A 20,765-nucleotide genomic window follows, 5' to 3' on the forward strand; every position below is an offset into this window, starting at 1 on the left:
GTATTTCGTCTTGTGAAGTCAGCTCTTACCTTGTGTAGGATGGTACACCACAAACAAGCATGTTTTTGTACTGTATGTATTTTCTATCAGAAAATTAGTGTCTAATCAAATTACAGTGTTGGTGAAGTGAAAGGTAAGAGCACTTGGCAGGGACCTGATAACCCTTTTGGTTGATCTGAGGCCACTCTTCGCACAGTGAGCTGTAAGCAGAGAGAGGACTTCGCAGAGCAAGAACATACTTCACTCTATCTGTTCAAGTTGCTTTATATGGCATGGAAACATGGAACAGTTTAGGTTGGAAAAGACCTTCAAGGCCATAGACTCATACACTAACTTAAGTAGCTATTAATGTTTAAATATCTAGTATTTGCAGGGTCACTGAGAGTGTGAGCAAGTACCAAGCTGTGGCCATGCTGAACCTCTCCTGCTCTCTGGCCTGATGAATATTTCATTATGCTGTGTCAAGAGAAACAGCTTTTAGCACATGGGCCAGGGCTCCTTTTTCCCTCAACTTCCCAACAATACACCACAGCCTCGTGATCAGAGCACCTTCCCCAGAGAAATGAGCTGGTTTGCTTTGGCAGAAGAGGGCCTGGGTGACACTCCCCATGCTGTGCTACAGAGGCAGGTGTTTCCTTACCTCATCTTCCAGCCATGCCTTGGTGGAGCTCAGAGTCAGCTCTGCAGGAGGAAATCCTTAAACAACATAGACAGAGAACATAAAATCAACACATTGTGAGAGGACGGGTAGGGAGCTACCTGGGAAGAGCTGAGCCCTTTGCAGACACATCCAGTGACCGAATACTGTGTGAGAAACTGGCAGCTGTGGTGCATGAAGTGAACAAGGGGCTGACATACAAGTACTGATACAGTTGCAGTTCTGAGGTACTCACGGTCCTGCCCTGTCCCCAGCCAGTCCCTGCCTAACAAAATCAAACCAAGTGTAACTTGGCACGTGGGGCTGCATTTAGAAAGTGAAGCAGCTCTGGGGTATTTCAGATATCTGCAGTGAGGACAGGAGAGACAGCTGGGGTGGGAGTCTTGTTAGCTAACCTGATATAAATTGTCTCTTCCCATGAATCACAGCTGTCAGGCACCAATGGGATTTGGGGGCCTCTTGGGTGAGGCTGTAAGGAGAAACTGAATATTATGATTTTGGATCTAGAAATCTAGATTTTAGAAATATTTCAGAAATTTAGGAATAGAATGCATGTGTCCATCTTTTTATGTGGGTCTAGTCTTTGAAGTATATGTTACACCATCCTTTAGCCTGCCACACTTCCACACAGAGCTGATGATATTTGCCTCCTAAAAATTACATTCAAGAGACCCTTTATGAACTGACTGTGGGTTTATGTGTTGTTTAGTATCCAATAATTCCTGAGATCTAAGCCCAGATCTGTCATCTATCTGTTCCATTGCTCTGAAAGGAGTTCATAAAATAGCACCCAGGAGCTCTGTATCTATTGGAATTCAATATTTCAGTCTGGCAGCCTTGAAACTGAGAGTGAAGCATTGCTCTTTTAGCCAGTACATTGTCACCAGCTTCTGGGTCAGCAACAGGGAATGGGCACATACCGTATAATTCAGGTGGTGACCTGACTCTCCTAGGTCAGTACTGCTTCAGCAATGCAAGGAGAAAGTGTTATTGAAATCAGTGGAATAATGTGCAAGAATAAGAATAAGCAACTTTGCAGGATTTTACAATTTTTTCCCTTTCTTTTTCTTTCTTATTGTACAGTCAAACATCCAGGAGACTAGTCACCATCCTGCTGAAGGTTACAGCCTGTCTGGTCTTTAATGTCTGTTTTCAAAGATGACCCCATCCACCTGTTCATTTTCCTGCAATCCTCATTCTTCACTCTGAGTGCATCCTAGTCTTTTCCTTATGTCCTATATGACGCAAGGCAATAAAACCAACTATGAGGCAAACTGGTTTATGGATCTGCCGGTCCGGATTGTGCTACTTCCAGCAAGCGCTGCTAGGTGGCAATATGTTACCTGGAAAACCACGAGCTTCCAGCCGCCGTCGCCTTCCTCTGCTCCCGACCGAGTTGGGACGTGCCTGGGCATCGCTCCGCTCCAAAGAGGGGACTGGCCCTAGGAGCAGGACCTGGTGAGAGCAGCTTCACTCACACAGATCTTTATTGAGATTTTCCAGACACAACTGCAGGGCTGAATCCTACTGGAAAATTTCTTTGTGAACCCAAGAGGAAAAACAAGAGGCGAGCCTGCTTGTTGCAGATAGTGTTGTAAAAAGGAAATGGATCCTTCTATTGTATAAAGATAGCACTGCCTGGGACTAGACTGTCATATTCTCGAGTCTCTGAATAATACAAAGTTGAAAGCACTTGTTCAGCATGTAAAACTTTTGTTTTCCCCACATAAATGAATAATTGAAATCCCTACATATTCAATCATAATTTTTAATGAACTGGGCCAATTTTGGAACATTTTATTGACAGCTGGGTTGAAAAACAGCTTTACTAAAGATGGAGAAGATATATTTCCAGTTACATATTTCAACCATGCTACAAATACTTACAACTGAGCTGTCTTAGTATATGTCTCAACAAGGACACAGAAAGACTGGCTCATATTTGCACAATGTTTTGAATTTGCAAAGCACTAAGCAATCTTCATTGAAACCATTTATTTCCCTTGATCTGGCTGCTGGCAAAACCGAGGGCAGGGCCGTATGTGACAGTGCCATTTTATGCCAGCCTCAAGTTTACACAATTCCAGTTTGATGCCAGGATAGCTTGCGGCATGCTCAGCACTTTGGCCCAGCTGCCAGAGCTTGGTACAGGTGAGCTGCACCTGGAGCCGGAGAGGCACAGCAGCCAGGAGCAGGACAGCTGGAAAGAGCTCCCACTTAGGCTGACAGGTAAAATAGATGGATGTGAAAATGGGGAGCCCAGGTCTCTCCTTGTGGCGACGTGGACAGGGAGCTGACATCTCTGCTGCCTGCTGCACACCCCAGGCACAGCAGGCGGGGGCCCTGCCGCTCCAGGCTGGATGCTCCCGGCAGGACAAGGCGAGACCTTGTCCTGAGCCAGCGGAGAAACGAGGATCTCCAATTGCCCTGACTAGGACAGAAACACAGGGCTTGGTTTTCAGAGAGGGAGGCGATCGGTGCAGAAAACAACAATAATGACGACCTGCTTATGTACTATTTAGCAATTTTGGAGCTGACAAGTATCGTCTGCTTCAAAATTGCTTAAATTCAGGCGGAGTTCTCGCTGTTAGGGGTCACGCCTCTATGGACGCGGTGTGAAGCCCTCTCCTACCGGCCCCAAGTCAGCCCCAGCTCCCGGGACCGCCGGGCGCGGGGCTGCCCCGACGCCGCCGGGCCCGGGGCTGCCCCGACAGGCGGCGGCGGGCCCGGCCCGGAGGCCGCAGCCGCGGTTCCCGGCGGGGCCCTTTCCCCGCAGCACCGCCCGCCTCCGCTGCTCCGCCGGCGCCGGGGCCGGTCAGAGCCGGGCCCAGGTCAGTGCCGGCCGCAGGGCTCCGCTGCCCCGGCCGGCCGCGGCCCTCGGGGGGGAAAGGGGCATCTGCGGGGAAACGGGGCCGCCGAGGCGGCGCGGGGCCCCGGCAGCGACCGGGGCGGGGCAGGCGCGGGGCGTCCCGGTCCCCGCGAGGCCTCGGGGCGCCCGCGGCTGGGGCGCGGTGGCTCCTTCGGTGCGGGAGAGGCCGCCGGTGTTTCTGCTCAGCCCTGACGCCTCGGGTCCCGCTTTGGGAACCGCCGGTCACCGCCCACTTCGGCCCTGTTCGGCACTGAGCCCTGCCTTGGCGGTTGATTTAACATAAAGTCATTTTGTAAAAAGAAAAAGTGTCAGAAAAGCTTCCCTAGGTCAGACCGCGTGAACTGATCCCTAGGTCAGACTGCGATCCCAAAATCCCGGGATTTTGGCGTCGCAGGTTAGCAGCAAAAAATGTCCGCTGGGGAAGTAGCTTCCACCCCTCCGTCTCTTGAATCTTGACATCTTCCCAGGGTGCAGGGAGGTTGCCATTGCTTCCCGGCATTCAGTGTGTGGAGCCAAGGAAGCCGGGGACAGGTGGTCCCGGTGTGGTGCTGCTGGTCACCACTGCTGTGACAGGGGGACAGGAGAATCGTGGCTGCGTGGCCGGCTCGCACCTCGGTATGTGGTTGTTTTGGAGTTGGCAGGAGCATTTATGGGTGGTGGTGGTAAGGTGAGAATAGTAAAGAACAGTGAATTAAGTGGAATTCAGAATACTTCTTGACTATAAAAGCTACACTTTTCAAGGCAACCATTGGGAAAGCATCAGTATTTGCAGTTACGGCAAGAATTGGATTCATGCGTTTATGGTTCAGGATTTGGTGACTGAAAGGCAAATGATGAGTTGGCTGTGGTTGTTTCCTTTCGTGTGAAGTTGTGCATCTGCCCTTCCTAAAGGTGTCTAAAACACACTTAGTGGGCAGTGAACTTAAAAGACTTTTCTGTCATTGTTTAAAAAGCTCCTTTGATGACACGTGTGAAGAGAACCTCTTTGGATCAAAGCATTAAAAAATAAAGGGCCCGAGTGCTTTTTGCAGAAGATAACAGGTTCTTGCTCTCTGCTATGAAACTCAAAATCTTTCACTCACCATGGGACCAAAATCAAATGTTTTTATGTAGTGTCATCTGTATTTATGGGAAGGCTTTCTTTGTCAGTTGTTTTGCATCCTTAAATACCATTGTTTTTCAGTATGTATCTTTGTGATTTGTTTACTATTCTTCAAAATTATTAAGATGTAATTAAGAAAGAATGTAATTGTTTAGATATGGAAGGACAATTCACATCTAAACTCTAGCCTACAGGGATCATTAAAAAACTAAACGAAGAACACATAGTTTGGAAAGCCGTAGCTTACTATGCCCAGAATTGAGCTGCTCAGAAACGATGAAATAATAAGAAAAAAAGAGAGAGAAAAACAGAAACGAGGTGCAAATGGTCAGCCAGCTTAAAACTGAATCTACAGGCAAGGGTTTTTTTTTACTTACAGGGTTAAAAGTTTTTTCTTCCTCCAGTTAATTTTTATTTCCCTTGTACATTATTTGATGCTATTTCAGTTAGTTAATTTGGACATGGTCTCATTTCTTGTTTCTTCAGCTTCTGGATGGATAAACTTTGTTTCTAATGCTGACATCTAGAAAGTAGCAGGCCCAAATCTTTTGTTCTCTCAACAGTAATACAGAGGATACAAAATTGTCCTTGAAAATACCAGCTACTTTTAAAGCCTGTTTTTAGAGGGGTCATAAGGCTTTTCAAGTAACTTGATGAACTGGAGGGATTGTTGATCCCATCTAATTTGTCTACAGTGCAGGTACCAGAGACAATGTACTAAAATTTTGAACAGGGCTCAGCAAGTTTGAGAGCCATGACATTTTGAGAAAGGCATGAGGGATCTCTTCCCTTTTTGGGGAGGCAGAATCTCCTCAGCTCCCCAGCTTTGTTTAGTTTCTGTATTTGCAAATTATGTTTTGTCAGTAGGTTTTCTGTGCTGATCCTTTAGCATGCTTATGATCTGCTCACTGATTGCTTTCAGCAGTGAGGAAGCCAGCTGGAGAAGTGACTGCCCTCAGCTTGCTTCGTCTGGTAATTATTAGAGTGGGAGGACCTGTTGGACAAGGTGTTTAGGTTAACTTAACCCACATATCGTGGAAGGAAAGCAGAGAGGTGGATAAGTGGGTGAGGTAGGTGGAGGGCTCTGTAACCTTCAGGTGAGGGGTGGTGACAAGCAACTGACAGCAGAGGAATCCTGTGTGTGAGTCCTCTCTACTACACCTTTCTTGTGTCTGAAGGCAGGGTCTACTGACTCCCTGTCACTGTGAGACCAAGCTGGCCTCTTTTTGTGTTTGAATCTCTTCTCTTTGTCCAACACCATAATTTATTTTCTTTTTTTTTTATTCCATATAATCACCCACCAGCCTACTTCCTAGGGTTACAGACAGTTGTTATTTTCACTCATTTTCAACCCACTTTTTTTTCCCTACAAATGGGCTATTTTCATGCTTTGTTTCTCCATCACTCTGCCTTTTCATCTGCTTTCATGCTGCAGGGTCAGTTGTGCCAGCCCTCGGTACTGGGCCACCACTTGCTTTTCATTAATTGGCCATTACAGGAACCTGTTGAAGCATCTGCCAGTCATGGTGACTGCTCTCTAGCACAGGTGAATGCCTTTTAAATGACTGGTAAGCCACCCACAGGGCTGAATTGTGAGTCATCTCATCATTATCCTCAATTCACATCTTCTAACCTTTCTTCCCTTCTTTGCACTTCTGTGCTTGTTGCTGAAATTGCAACTGCCAAAGGTCTTCATCAAGTCAGGATTTCTTCTTGACCAAGTGCCCTTGATGCCTTTGGTAGTCTCACAAAAGTGCCTAATTGTTTTTTTAATGCCATTTGCATATTTTCTCCTCCCTGAGATTTATTTTGTGGATTTTGTCTGTTGAATCCCTTTATTTCTGTTATGCTTAATCTCAGTATACCTTCATCCAAACCTAGAAATTCAGTTGATGGGGTTTTTTTTCCAGGGTCTATATCTGCTCATCACACCTGTCACATCCTGCCCCAGATGAAAGGGCATGCTTGTTTCTCTGATGTATTGAAAACACATCCCTGCATCTTTTTTTCCCCATTTTCTTTTTCCCTGACTTGTGTCAATAATTCAGGCACCATTTTTAAACTGGAATTTTCCTTGCTCATGTATTTTAACTTGCTGATTTAGCTTGCTGTGTAGTGCAGTGTTTCTTGTTTGAGCATACAGCTCCTAAGATTCAGTTCTCTGGTTTGTATTAGCTCTTCTGCCCTTTCTTCTAGAAACTTGCTACATACAGCCCTTACCTCTTACTTTGGCCAGGTGTCTTAATGTTCAGTGATAATTGCAATTGGCAGCATTGCTGGAGGTTGCTGTTTGGTACATCATGTGTTAGGAGACATTTGGGTTGCAACAGAGTAGTTGTAATGACTGGGCAAATACCCTTGTTCAAGACTTACAAATTTCCCCAAGAATCTACTCAGAGAGTATTTATGTTGGTGTTATCCCTAGTATTACTATGTTTTATTAACATTGTAAGTCTGCATTGTACCCAGACAGTTGCCAGAGGCTGTCAGAAGGCCTCTGATAATCTGCATGCACAAAAATACATAGATTGTGAGTGCTTGCATGTAAATACATGTGCTGCTCTTGCATAATGTGTGTTGGTCCTTTGTACTGAAGTGCTGGCACTGGATGTGTTTATATTAACCCACAGTCTGGTGCCCCACAGGCAAGGGTGTTACAATATCACTTGAGTGTCAAATGGGATTTAAACTGTTGGTTTGTGTAAGAGGTACAATAACTATGGAATTAACAACTATTGATGGCCATACTGTTGGCTTCTCTCTTAGTTGTCACCAGTGATATATAAAGCTGTAGCACTTAAAACATATGAAAGATGCTAATTGACCACTGTTATTCCTATACTGTCAGGTTGGGCTGTTTTTCATTGTAGGAACTGTGAATAAATTACCTTTGCTACAGAGGCTAATGGGTATAGCGTGTTGCCTTTTTAAAATTAGACTAAGACTCCATTTCTGTAAGTATGTATAAATAGATGTGATTATGCTAAACTGAAAATCTGAAAATTTTAGTGTTAATAATATCTCCTGGCTGGTCCTACAACATTGTAAGTGTTTCTGCAACATCTTTCTTTCGCTGCTTTCATGCAAAATACAGAAATAATCAATCTCAGTCATGCAATGGATTGTGAGCGCTCTGTACTGATTGAAATTCTGGGTGTTGTTTGTCAGATACCAGCAGAAATCCCTTTAGACTGAGAGAGCTCTAGCTCTTCCTATCATACTTTTCTTGAGTGGTTAGCTCAGTCAGACTGAACTATTAAAATAATCTCATTTCTATTAAAAAATTACATTGGTCACTGACCGGTACTGTAGGAGATGGTTGTAAAGAAAATAATTTAAAGATTAAACCTTGCATGAGTCATTAATCATGAGTCATGATCAGCAGGCAGTGGTATCCAATTTGTTTTCTAATCTTGCACTTGCTGCTGTTCTTTATTACCATAGTGATAATATTAAAGAGCTGTTAATGCATATAACCACGCAATTGAAAATGACAGACTCTTTTTTCATTGGAATAAAATTTCCATATCTTAAGTTTGTTTTGCTCACTATATTTCTTGTCATGAGAAATTCAGTAGTGTAAAAAAGCCATAAAATAGTTCATGTCAGTAAGTGGTTAAGTTAGCAGAACAGCCTTTTCCCCCCCCTCCTTTTTGCTTTCAAGCCAGTCATTGGGGCTTCCTAGAGAATTTGATCTAGTCTGTTTTAGTATGAGAGCTGGGGACACCTTGTATTCATTAAAAATTGGGAGTTGGTTGTTCAAGGTACACTTTACAAGGATTGGCTGCACTGTCCATGTATTTCATGTTTGTTCTTTCCTGAGCAAAAGCTAGCGGCTGGATGGAAAGTTTTATTGCTTTAATATGCGGAGGAATGACTGCTGAGGTTTTAGAGAAAAGGGGAAGGCTGTCTCTCTCTTGAGAGACTGAATATAAAAAGAACCAATTAGGAGAAATGAGCTTTAGAAACCCATTTTCACTCTTTAAATAAAATTTTAAAAGCTCTGAAAGGTGGTAGCAGAAGTGTTGCGGACTATTAGAATGTGCATAGATGGAGAGTGTTTGGGTGCAGCAGCAGTCAGGGCATGTTTTTTTATGAAGTAATGAATCTTGTATTCAATTTGATTTTAAACTTGATTAAATTTTGTAATTAGTTTTATTAGTTTACATTTTGGAAAGGTTCATTGTGACAGATTAAAGCCTTGTTTGCCAACAGATATTAAAAAATCATCCCTTTAAGTTTTCTTGTGCAGATGATTTTATAATGCATAGATTTGTGTAGGCCTTACTAGTTTCTTTGTGTTGAGCTTGTGAGATCCTGTGGTATTGCTGGCTGCAGTTTGGCAGGACAGGTATGAATCTGCTGGCATAGATGGCTTTTCACAGTTGCGTGGTATTGCTGCATGTACCTTCACATCCCATACTGTGATTGCTCTGCAAACTCCTCCTCCCTTTGAATAACGACTATACCTGCACCAAGAGAAGCATTTTCAAGTTTAGTGTAGAATGGTACAGCCAGTGACAAGATAAGTGTTCACCTCACAGGGCTGTTCACTTGTTTCATTAGGAGCTAATTGTCTGTGGTTTTTAATGTGCATTTCCTTGATCATGTGAACATAATAAAGGTTTTCAAAAACGTTGAGTCTGTAAGATACCCTGAACAGAGCATACAATGTAGCTGTCACCAAATTCTGTCTCAGTGAGTGTGTTTGTGTTCTGAGTTCACCTGAGAAAAACTTACCAACAGCTGCTTGCTAATTTTGAAAGTATCTTGTTTCTGCCAAATACAATTCTGGAAGAAAGAAGGTCTTTTCCCAGTTATCAAAAAATTAGCATCTACCAGGTCTTCTGAGTGGTCAAGCCCATTAAAAAGTAAGTTGGGGCAAAGGTAGGACTACTCTATCAAATTGCAAAATAACAAGCATTTTTTTGCCGTGTCCTGTGGGGATTCTTTTGATTCCCATTCTGATTGGTGTCTAAGATGACTTTTATTTCCAGATCAGCTGTTTTCAGTTCAGGCTTTACCCAGTTTCTTTCAAGTCACTTGTAAACTGCTTTCTCCAGTACACCCATTTCCAGAGTAAATAAATTAAGGCAGAGATGCAGATCAAGTGATAATTACTTTCTTGTTATTTCCCGATCTACAGTCGTACACTGTAGAGTGGAAATAGCAGAGGAATAGGCCATGGGTACACTGGTACACAGAAATACTTTACAAGTATTGTTACCTGTATAAAAGGCAAGTATGGCGCTCAATGCATAATACTGCTGCACACTTCTCATCCTTGGGAGCACTGCACAGACTCTGTGCCCAAATGAGATTAACTCAAAGTGCTACTGGGATGACTGGGAAAAGCACATAGCAATCAAAGGCTAGGCAGACTAATTAGTTTTAAGATAAGGTGTGACAATTGTGTTAATGGAATTAGGTGACAGGGAGCAGACTTCGATATAAGAATGATCTTCAGTTCTTAATTTTTAAGTTCCTCAGGTATTTCTCTGGGGAAGGTCTTGCTCTAATAGTTGCTTACAGAAAAGCAGGACATCCAGATCTTGAAAGTTGTGGGATTTGATAGGATTTTTCTTCCATTATAGGTGTGTTTGAAAGTCTTGGTATTTTCTTTGAGGGAAGGGTGAGAGAGGGTTTGGAAGAGTAATACAGAGTAAATTGATCTAGTGGAATATGTAGATTTTTCTGCAGTTTTTGAGCCTCTTTTGCTTTCTGCACACAATAACTTTTTTGGTAAATTTTAAAAGGAAATATTTTAAAAGGTGCTAATACCTGGCTTAACTACTAAAATCACTCCATAAAACAACTTCTGTTTACTTGTGATGGTAGATTCAAATGAAGAATTTTGCTAATATAGTTTGCAGTGATTTCTGCCAACTGTTATGATTGTATCACCTGTATATTAGTTGCTGCTGTCATACTTCCCTCTTTCTCAGAGGACTGAAGTGGATTTCAAAAGAAGTTTCCTAATTTTTTTTTTTCCCCTCACTCCCTGTATTTCCAGAAATGGCCCTTGCTTTGTGGAAGAACTTTCTTCAGATTACAATGAAAAGGATACTACAGCAAAGAAGGTTGTCACTGTATAATGGTGCTCATGGCTATGAGGAAGAATTGATAAAGAAGAAACTTCAACAGTTTTCTGGTGGATCTGTCAACCTTGTGAAAGAAGACAATGGCATTGCAATACTTACTTTGAATAACCCCAAGTTCATGAATGCCTTCACAGGTATTAATTAGTTGAGGGGATTGCTGTTTGGTTTTGGTCTTTCTCTTGTTCAGTTACCTATTTTGACATTTTGCCTGAAGAAAGACAAACACTCTGCTTTACCACGCCTTAGTTAGAAGAGTAAATGTGTTTATTCTGATGTGCAGCAAATGTGTCCAGTGTTTTGTAGTAACTTTGCTATACATGTCAAAATAATCTAAGAAATTCTCAATGATGCAAGGACTGTCTTGCAGAAGGTGCTTCTCCCCATGTTGTTTAAGTGTTAGCACAATTCTGCCCCTGAGCTCTTTCTTGCATCTCCTCTCATTTTGTCATCACTGCTCTGGAAATCGGAAGGCATTTCTGTGGGCATGAGACAATGCCACCTCCCTTTTGTAGGTGATAGACAGATTGAGTTTATTGCTTGGTTCTTTAGCTAAAGCCTTCCCTGTACATTAAACTTATGTAGTTTGGTCTTTTCCACTTACCCAAACTGGCTTTCATTTGTTCTTCATTTGCCTTATGTCTTAAATATCAGTGACTGGTTAATTAAAGATCAGATGAGCTGGGTATTCTCAGCTGTTGCAGGTCAGTGATCTATTTAATATGCTTTTACACTGGGGAATGCTTAGCTATCAAAACCAAGTGCCCTATTTTATTAATCTTGTATTATGAGAGGGTTTTATTCTCCAAGTTGAGTATATTTGCTGTCTCTTTTTAATTATCTAGATTATTCCAATTTATGTCACTCTCTTCAGATATGAGTGGCACAGGTCCAGGGTGTGAACCTGCTTGAGCTGGAGCTGTGCATAAGCCTTTACTGTAAGAATTATTTTATCTGTTAATATTTTGATGTGGATGCATTTGTGTCATCTTGCTAATTTCTTTGTTGCTGTTCTGTCTTCCTGCCCAGTTCTCACTGTTCCTTTGCTGTGAGCAAACATTTTGCAACATACTAGCAAAGTGTGCCCTTTAGATGCAGAATGCCCGTCTGTTCTTTCCACTAGTGATTGTTAGCTGAAAGGAACCTAGGAGAACAGCCGAATTGGTGGAAATGCACCCAGATGTTTCTGCATTCTCTTTTGTTTTGCTTAAAAAACTCATGTATAAAATCATTACCTAATTTAAGAAATTGTAGCTAAAAGATGTTAGCATAGGGATTGTCCTTCTGCATGCCTCCCTGTCAGCATACATGCTGTTATACAATCATAATTACATGGTTGTTTCTCCTTTTTCTACAGACTGGTTTCTATTTTTGACTCAAAACAAAACTTTGCAAAGTACACCCTGTAGACTGAGTGCTTTTAGCTTATTTGTTGTGGAAGTTGAAAGGGGCATGCAAAGTGAGCTGTAACAGCAAAAGGAGAGAGCAGACTGGGTTTTTCTGCTCTTTGAAGATCAGGAGTAATAAAAGTAAAATTGCTTAACCCAAACTTTCATAGAAACTGGCAAATAGGCTCTCTGTTTTCTATGTGCTTGCCAGGAGGGGCTCAGAAGTGATTGGTAGCCATGCTGAGCAGATGCAGCTGCCATTTAGGCAACTGATAGCTGTTCTTTGCCTATACAATGTTCTGTGTAATGTTAATATGCTGAAATCATATCACACATCTGCTGATGAGCACCCAAAATTAGCAGACATTTTCTCTCTGGCTCAGTTAGTTGTCTGTAAAATAATCTCTTCTCTCCTTACAGGACTGCTGTGAAAATAACTTATTAGTGTATGTCAATTAGATGTTCTAGTAGCAAAGAGCTACAAAAACCACTGAGGAAATTAATAGCTCTGTCTTTGTTACAGATCCTCATTAGCATATAACAAATGAGCCATGGGATCAGGCAGTTCTGTTTTAAAGCAGTTTGTAGAGAGCTGTACTCCATTTTGCTAGGCAATACCCACAAACAATTGCTCAGGCAGATCTTACTGTCAGTTCAAGAGATGCTGCTTCTGTCTGCTGTACACCTCTGCTAGAGACTTTTGTTTTCAAGGGAGGGAGAGTAGAAGCAAAATCAGGCTGATTCCTTTGCTGCTGCAGTGAATGGTATGGCATCCTAATTTATACTGATCTTAATTTCATTTTTAACATTATTATTTGTAAAATGCAGTTGCTGAGAAAGTACTAGGAACTTAATCCTTTGCCTTCAGTTGTGTATCAAATAATGTTCTTCAAGGGGCAGGATGGGGTGTGCTACCCCTGAATTGCCTCAGCAGAAGCTGGTTCACTTCATCAGCCAGAGCCTGCAGATACAGCTACCTCCCTGTCAAATTCTGTTGATTCTGTGTCTCAGAGCTTCTGAATAGTGGCAGATGTGAATTCATATATCCATGCACGGTCCCTCTGGAAAGCTGCAAAATATTATTAAACTGTTGAGGGAAATTCTATTTTCCAGGCATTTACTTTACACAGCAGTTTTTTATCTCAAAGGAATTATGTTTATTCTAAGCTTGAGCAACTCCTGAAATCAAAACCAGAACAAAATTGTTGGCAAATGGCTAATGGGCGATATGGAGATTGTTATGCCTTTTTTCTCTTCTTAATTGGAATCTAATAGCCACCTGTTTGAAATGGTCTCTCTGGAAACAAATGCTAATAATGTCAGTTTAAGCCTGGTAGAGCCAATTTCAGCAGCCCAGCCTCTCACTGAACTAAACTTGAATGTAGTTTAAAAGAGAAGAAAGCTGGCCTGTAGGAACTAGAAAATAATGATGATAGTTTTTATTTTCTAGAATTTACTTGAAAATATTTATGCCCAGATTATAGTTAAAATGCAAACAAACTATTTATTGTTAATTCTGTAAAAAGCATGAACTTAGTGGTATCACATACTGAAAGACTAAGATTGGCAGAATGAGGATTTGCTTTAGTGTTGTGCCTTCTTCATTATGTCAAACATCAGGAAATATACCTGTTGGTAAAATAATAGTTCAGTGTTGTCAGGAATGGAAAAGAGCCTCTCACAGGAGGGTAGGACACGCTCTGGCCAGTGTCTTTTATCCCCTGCTATTGCATGTAACAAACTCATATGGATCCTGCATTTTTTCAGTTAACTTGATTTTTTTCTTGGAATACTCTGTGGAAAGACTCTTCAATACCTCACTGCTTTGCCCATTAAAAGAACCACAAACAGTGGCTCTGCTGTATTTGACTCTAGCGATGCTTGGATGCCATCCCAAATACCCTTCTGTTAAGAAGATTTAAGAAGGGAAATATGCAAGAAGTTAAATCCACAGGGTTAATGCACACCTGTTTGAATGGCAACATTTGCAGAAAAGTTAAGTGTGCCATCAGGCTGGAAAAGCATTTCAAGTGAAGACCCACAAAAATCTCATCTAGGCCCAGTTCTGCTCAGTATTTTCATTCTTGGCTTGGATGATGAAGCAGAAAGTGAACTGCTGAAATGGTCACATGACCCCATATATTAGGAGAGCTTGCAAGATTATTTTTTGGAGTAGAGGAGAGGCATTCGGTGATCTTGATTAGCTGCTGCAAAGAGCTCAAGATCAACAGGGTGAAATTCAGTGAAAACAAATGTAATGTGCAACATACAAAAAGCATGACCAAATTATAAAAACAGAGGGGAAAGCAACTGGCAAAACTGCTGGGATTTTTTAGAGGATCATAGTAGGGACTTGACAGTGGGTACAGAAAAACCCAACTCTATGCTATTCTGGTATATAATATGTAATATATATAATATGTAATGTCCACTTGATTATTGGCTACCTCAGAAACATTGTCAAACTGTATTATTGCAGTGTCTGACACCAAGCCTAAGGGATAAATACTTGACTGAGTGCTCACCCTTACTTCATAATATACTGTAAGGAAAAAACCATAAGAAAGAAAACATAAATGTCCCCTGGACTATCTGCTAATGGAAAATTTCAGAAGAGGATGAGTCATGTGCATGCATGCATAGGGTTAAAAAAGCAGCACTGTTGGCAGAGGAGAGAGTCCTTGAAAGTATTAATCAAAAGCACATGTCTGTCTGAAGAATGTAGCCATGTCCATCTAAATTCTTGTCAAAGAAGGGTAAAGCTGAGAGTGTCATCAGCCTGTATGTACTCTGCTTTCCGAAATTAGTTTCTGTACGTTTTCTCTTATGTATATAACTGGACTTAGTCATAGGCATTCAGAGAGGAAGAGCTTTGAATTAATGCAGGTACATTCCATTGCTGTGGAAGATGCTGCTGTCTAGGATGAGCTCTAGAAACAGGAGTTTGTAGAGTTCCATGTCAGGAGGGGTACTTAAGCAAATATGATGTTTATGACATTTTATGATGAGTTGGGTGTTTAAACAAGAAATAAAAAGCTATTATTGTATGATGATATACTTTATAAAGAGAGTCTTTTTAGAAGGGAACCTTTGTTAATATTGACTGGTTGTGCCTCGAATTGACTGGTTGTCCCACCCTGGACACAATTCTTTTCTATTCTCTGTCAATTGTTTGGGCAGAGAAGAATATCAGTAACTTCAATATGACTAGTTGGACAGATCTGGATGCATATATATAAATTCATCTGTCCTGAATGTATGCAATTGCAAGCAGAAATAGATCAGGCACAGGATTTTGTTTGTTGGTTTTGTTTGGTTTTGTTTTGGAGCTTTCTTGAGTATAACACAAATATCCTTCATACGGAATATCCTTTGGAATTTTGGGAAGTGCATCTTTGGAGAACAAATGTATGCCAATGATTGTGTGCAGGATTTGAGATTATACTTTCTGTTGTGATTTTAAGCCCATCACTTATTAACTGTAACTTGGTTTTACTGATGGAAAATGTAACAAAAAACATGATGGTGATAATAATTTCCTGTTAAAAATTTTGTTTCTCCCCTCTTGTGGCAGGCACTATGATGGTAGAACTCCAGGAGAGGGTAACTGAACTGGAAAACTGGAAGGATGGCAAAGGTCTTATAATCCATGGTGCAGGAAATACTTTTTGCTCAGGATCTGATTTGAATGTTGTCAAAGAAATATCCAATTCCCAGGCAAGTATTAACACACATTAAGGTTTTGGAGAAAATTAATTTTTTGAGATACTTTTTAGACAGAAGTGTTGCGCTACACTTCTGCAATTTTACATACAGGTCACAGAATGGAGTTTTAATGGTCAAAAAAAATGCTGTCAGCTCCTTCAAGCTGTGATTTAAATGTTATTGTAAATGATTCATAACTCTAAATTCCTACACTAGATATTCATTTTAGCCTTTTCTTTTAAAAGTGTCATTTCAGTTTCTCACAGCAGTATATAGTGAATTTTCACGTCAGATAAAATGTGCTTCTGTAGTTTGACCTTTAGAAACAGATAAAAGTAATAATTTCTCATATTCTAAAGTTAAAAAAAGAAATTTAAGTAGAATGGCTGCTATTACAGAAAGGTTTCTATTTTATCAAAACTGTGCTTGGACCTGCATGAAATGGAAGAACAGATGCAATTCTTGCGCTGCACTTGAATCATGTGAGTCTTGTGTGTGTCTGTGAAGTTGCAGAGCTGGGGGTTTGATGGCAATTTTTTGCTCATGCCACCCATTGGACAACTTTCATTGGACAACTTTCTTTCTGTGGGTTATTATGTGGATTTGGCAATGTGTGTAATAGGACTTTGCCAACTGCCAGGGAAGAGGGTCTTCCTGTGCTGCTCTTAGACCTGGTTTGCAGTTGTGGTAAGTGCCAATCCTGCTGCTTTTTTGTGGCCCCTGCAAGCTTCAGGATTTGACCATTTAAATGAAACATTTAATTGGCCCTTCCAGTATGACTATCAACACAAAAACTGGTTAATCTGATATTTGTCTTTAGTGATGGGTTTTTTTTCTGTTGATAAAACTAAATATCATAAACCCCACAATTTTTATTTTTGGCCTTGTAAATTAAAAGGACAGTCCAGTTTTCAAAGGGTATAGGACACTTTGTTTCCTTTTGGGAACACCATAAGAGAGATGTTTTTCTTAATACAGAAATGTCATGCTTTATAGTATAAATGGATTTGGGGGACGTTTTTATCTGAATATTTTATAAAAACTGGCAATTTAAAAAATATAGATGTAGATGTGATTTTTTTCTAAATTGATTTTTTTTTTGATCTGCAATTTTTAACTTCTTTGAGCATTATGCCAACAGAAAAGGAGGTGAAGCCAAGCAAGGTCAGTTCTTTCCTTATTTGCAGTCTAGGCTTTCCTTTAGAAATCTGCATTCAGTAAATCTCAGTGATTCTGCTTCCATACATTTCGTATTCTCTCTGTATGCTTATACAAATTACTTGGAGCCACTGCAGTGGGAGAGGGCTCTTGCAAGGACTGGGTTCGATAACAGATATACTGGACAGAATGAAATGTATACGTGTTATAACTTTGTTGAGAATTCTCTACACATAATCTAGATCTCATTCTAGTATTGAAATTAAAGCCTGAGTCACCAGAAATGCTCCAAGAATAGTTAAACATAGTTGCTTTTCTATTTCCATTGGAGAGTTAAAGCTATTTATCTTTTACTGAGAGTTTCTTCATAGTAGCTCCTAAAGCATCTGTTTGGTGGGATTTAATAGTCTTTTATTTAATAAAGCTTTACTAGAATATGGAATAGCATTTGCTGTTCTTCAATCTTACAGAACTCTTCTCTCTAACTTCATGCAAATGAGAGTGTTTGTCTGGTTTCAGGTTAAGTTTTCTGTCCATAGGCATCTTCAAGGCAAAATCGAAAAAAAAAGGTCAATAGCTTCATGCCTGAACTGGTATGTCTTTCACAGTATCACAGAATATTCTGAGTTGGAACGGACCCACAGGGATGATCAAGTCCAACTTTTAAGTGAACGGATTGAACCCACAACCTGTCATTATTAGCACCATGCTCAAACAACTGAGCTGTCCTTTACAATTTTTTCCAAGGCTGCTTTAGCCCATATCTTTTAGTAATTGCAGAAAACACTTTAATTTTATCCAACCGGTTGCTTGAGGGAGGACTGTATTTTTCATAATTTTAGGTACAGTTTGCTTTTCCCTGTGGTGCAGAATCGGCAGAATAATAGCCAAGAATGCTGAAGGATTTTCGTGCCCCCTAGTGGCACTTTGTCCTCCTCTCCCACTTCATTCCTTTCCTCTTTCTTTGTCCACCTTCTTCTCCCATGTTCAATTGTTCCTAACTCTGAAGCAAACCTAGGTCCCCTACCTATTTTTCTTTTCTGAGTGCTAACATTACATCACCAAATCACAAAAGGTAAATGAATAGTGGAATTTAAATAAAAATATTTTTTCCTTCTGCCTTTATAAGGCTTTGTAAGCTGTTCCCAGAGCAAGAACCTCATTCTGGAGTGAGACTTGAAAAGTTGCCTAGCTGAAAAGCAAGAATAGCTCTTAAAGCAACAGCTCAGAAGAAGAAGCACAAAGGATAATTTTGCTTTCCTTGTCCCTGTCTAGAAGCCCTAGGACAGAGATTCCCAAACATAAGCTGTGGAGGGAGGACTTCAGAGCAATTTGAGATAATATGTAAATTATGTTCTGTCTGTAGTGCAAATGGATTCAAATCTCTTGCAGCAATAAGAGTTAGCATTACAGTTTTCTACTTATGAAGGTGACTTTCTCCTTCCCTGCCTCTCCTAGGCCCACACCAAGCTATTAATCCTTTTCTTCCATATGTAATGCATTTTACTGCATTTTACCTCCCTTTCTGCTAGTTAGATATCTTCTTATTTCAAGGACAGCATTAGAGCTGCAAATATAATTATTCTACTAGAGTGCAGTGAACACCTCTTAGTCAGAGAATTTTATCTGAATAGTAGCCTTATTTTTCTTGTCAGGAGCGTTTGAAGGGTTTACTTGCCGGGACTCAAGCAATTGCTTTTTTTTTTTTTTTTCTTGGTTTGTTGTTTTTTTTTTTTTTTTTAAGGAGTGTTTTCTGTGCTGTCATTTTTTCCATGGGATACACAGTAATCTCTCTACCACCTGAGAGAATGAAGACTATATTTTTGTCTGCTCAGACATAAATGCATTTTTCAAGTTTGTCTGTTCTGGAATTAATCTTTAATTACCATTTTAGATTTTGTCATGAGTTGAGAAGGCCAGGTTGAATGCAAGGATTCTGCTGTGATGAAGTGAAAAATTGTGTTCTCTGAAGAGCTTTTGTGCAACTTCATCCTGACAGTTGTAATATGGGAATTGCGCAAGTCTTTAGCTGAGAACTGGTACCTTGGATGTTTGTGTGGGATTTGAACTTAGCTACTAAGGCAGCTATCACAAAGGGTTTGGGTGTTCTTTAATTTGGAATGGAAATATTGCAACTGTTCTTTAGGGGTGTAGGAGATGGCTACAGTGATAAGTAAAAGCCTTTTTATAAATCATCAGCTGCTAAAATTTTCAAGCAGCCCTATATTGCAGTAAAACTAAATACACTGGTTCTTGTGTAACAATTGTCATGGCACTCACATCTGCCAGAGATGTGCACCTAAGCATCATAATGCTGGTTGGCTTTGGGCAGAGTAGCTCTTGGGAATACACAACTAAATGGACAGTAAATCACCTGTAATTGACCTCCTGTTATTTCAAAGTTCTATTCCAAAGATGTACTGAAGACTTACTGCATATATTTTCTTTCCCTGAGTCAGAGGCTTTTAATTCAGGCAGGTTCTCTAAATTGCCACCTTTTGCAAAACTGTGTTTTAGAAATTATTAAATTCTGATAAAGAGATGTTTGGTTTGGTTTGTTTGGATTTTTTTTTTCTTTATTATCTGAAAGTTGTGCTGAAATTTTTACCTACTGTTTTTTTATTTCTGCGGTGTCCAAGCATAATGTTTTCCTCTTATCTGGGATAAATATGTGTTGTTCAGTTCAGTATGTATATGAACATGGTGGTTCTAGATTATGTATCTCAGTTACTTGTCAAGTTCCTGATTAATTCTAGATGTCTGAGAAAGAGGATAATAACAGGGACGGCAGATAGATAATGATTTTGTCTCAAAATATTTTCTTATCTCCCAGCAACTTGTGACTAAGACTTCTAGAGCTAGAGGTGTTGCCTTCTATGTAATAACCATTTGTTGATGTTCCTGTTGTGAGTTTATGTAGTTGTTCTTGAAATCATGTAGAGGGTGCTGTCAAGTGTTCCACATTTTAACTACACGTTGTAGGAATAAATATTTGTTTTGAACGTATTTTATTTGGAGCCCTTTAGTTCTTGTACTAGATGAGAAGTAAATGATTGTATTTTTTTCACTGTTGATTGCAAGGAAGTGTAAAACATAAAGGATGTGAGACATAAGAAGAATCTTTCTGGTTTGGTTTTTAATTTGTTTCGGTGTTTTGTGGTTTGGTGTTTTTAGTTTCCTTTTTTTTAGCTGAAATGCTTTTGTCCCAAACAATAAAATATTAAATTGGTAAATTGTATCTTATCTAAAACTTTATGGATTTGGGACAGTGAAAAGTATGTAGCATACTGTGGCTTTGTACAGAATTTAAAAACTCAGATTTATGTGTTTTCAACTTGAAGTGAGAAGAGGAAATTAAGAGGAAACACAAAAGTTTCACAACATAGAAATTCAGTATTGCCATTACTTTAACAGTTGCTTAATTTTAACTGAAATTTATATAAGTCAATTGAGTTCTGATTTGTTTTTTAACCTGATTTATACTAGGTTTTCTATTTGTGCATAGCAGGGTTGGGCTAGAATTTGGGCAACATGAACCAGAGACAAAACCCAGCTGAAGTAAATATAAAGAATGCTTACTCCTCTTTACTTTGTGTGTTTAATTGCTTCACATTAAGATCACGTAACATTTTTTAATTTCCTATTCATTGTAGGATGGGATGAATATGTGCATGTTTATGCAAAACACCTTAACCAGACTTATGAGGTAATATATTTTATTTACCCATCTATGAAGTAATTATAAGTATCAGAATGTATTTTGGCTAATTCTTTAACGAGATGTTTA

At 40.1% G+C, this 20,765-nt stretch overlaps 1 protein-coding gene across 2 annotated transcripts in view; it reads left to right on the forward strand.

Annotated features, from left to right (window-relative positions):
• Window positions 1-3,439: 3,439 nt before the first annotated feature.
• The window catches only part of ECHDC1 (ethylmalonyl-CoA decarboxylase 1), a 43,923-nt gene continuing 26,597 nt past the window's right edge, over window positions 3,440-20,765 (forward strand). Inside the window, exons 1-4 of one of the 2 annotated variants that reach the window (XM_059467840.1) lie at window positions 3,440-3,489; window positions 10,643-10,864; window positions 15,690-15,832; window positions 20,632-20,684. In XM_059467840.1, coding sequence (XP_059323823.1) covers window positions 10,645-10,864; window positions 15,690-15,832; window positions 20,632-20,684 — 416 coding nt within the window. In that variant the 5' untranslated portion in view covers window positions 3,440-3,489; window positions 10,643-10,644. Of the gene's footprint in view, window positions 3,490-3,702; window positions 4,143-10,642; window positions 10,865-15,689; window positions 15,833-20,631; window positions 20,685-20,765 lie in introns of those variants that run through there. The other variant, XM_059467839.1, reaches the window with a different exon arrangement.

This window comes from Ammospiza nelsoni, chromosome 3 (genome assembly GCF_027579445.1).
Source record: "Ammospiza nelsoni isolate bAmmNel1 chromosome 3, bAmmNel1.pri, whole genome shotgun sequence".
NCBI lineage: Eukaryota > Metazoa > Chordata > Aves > Passeriformes > Passerellidae > Ammospiza > Ammospiza nelsoni.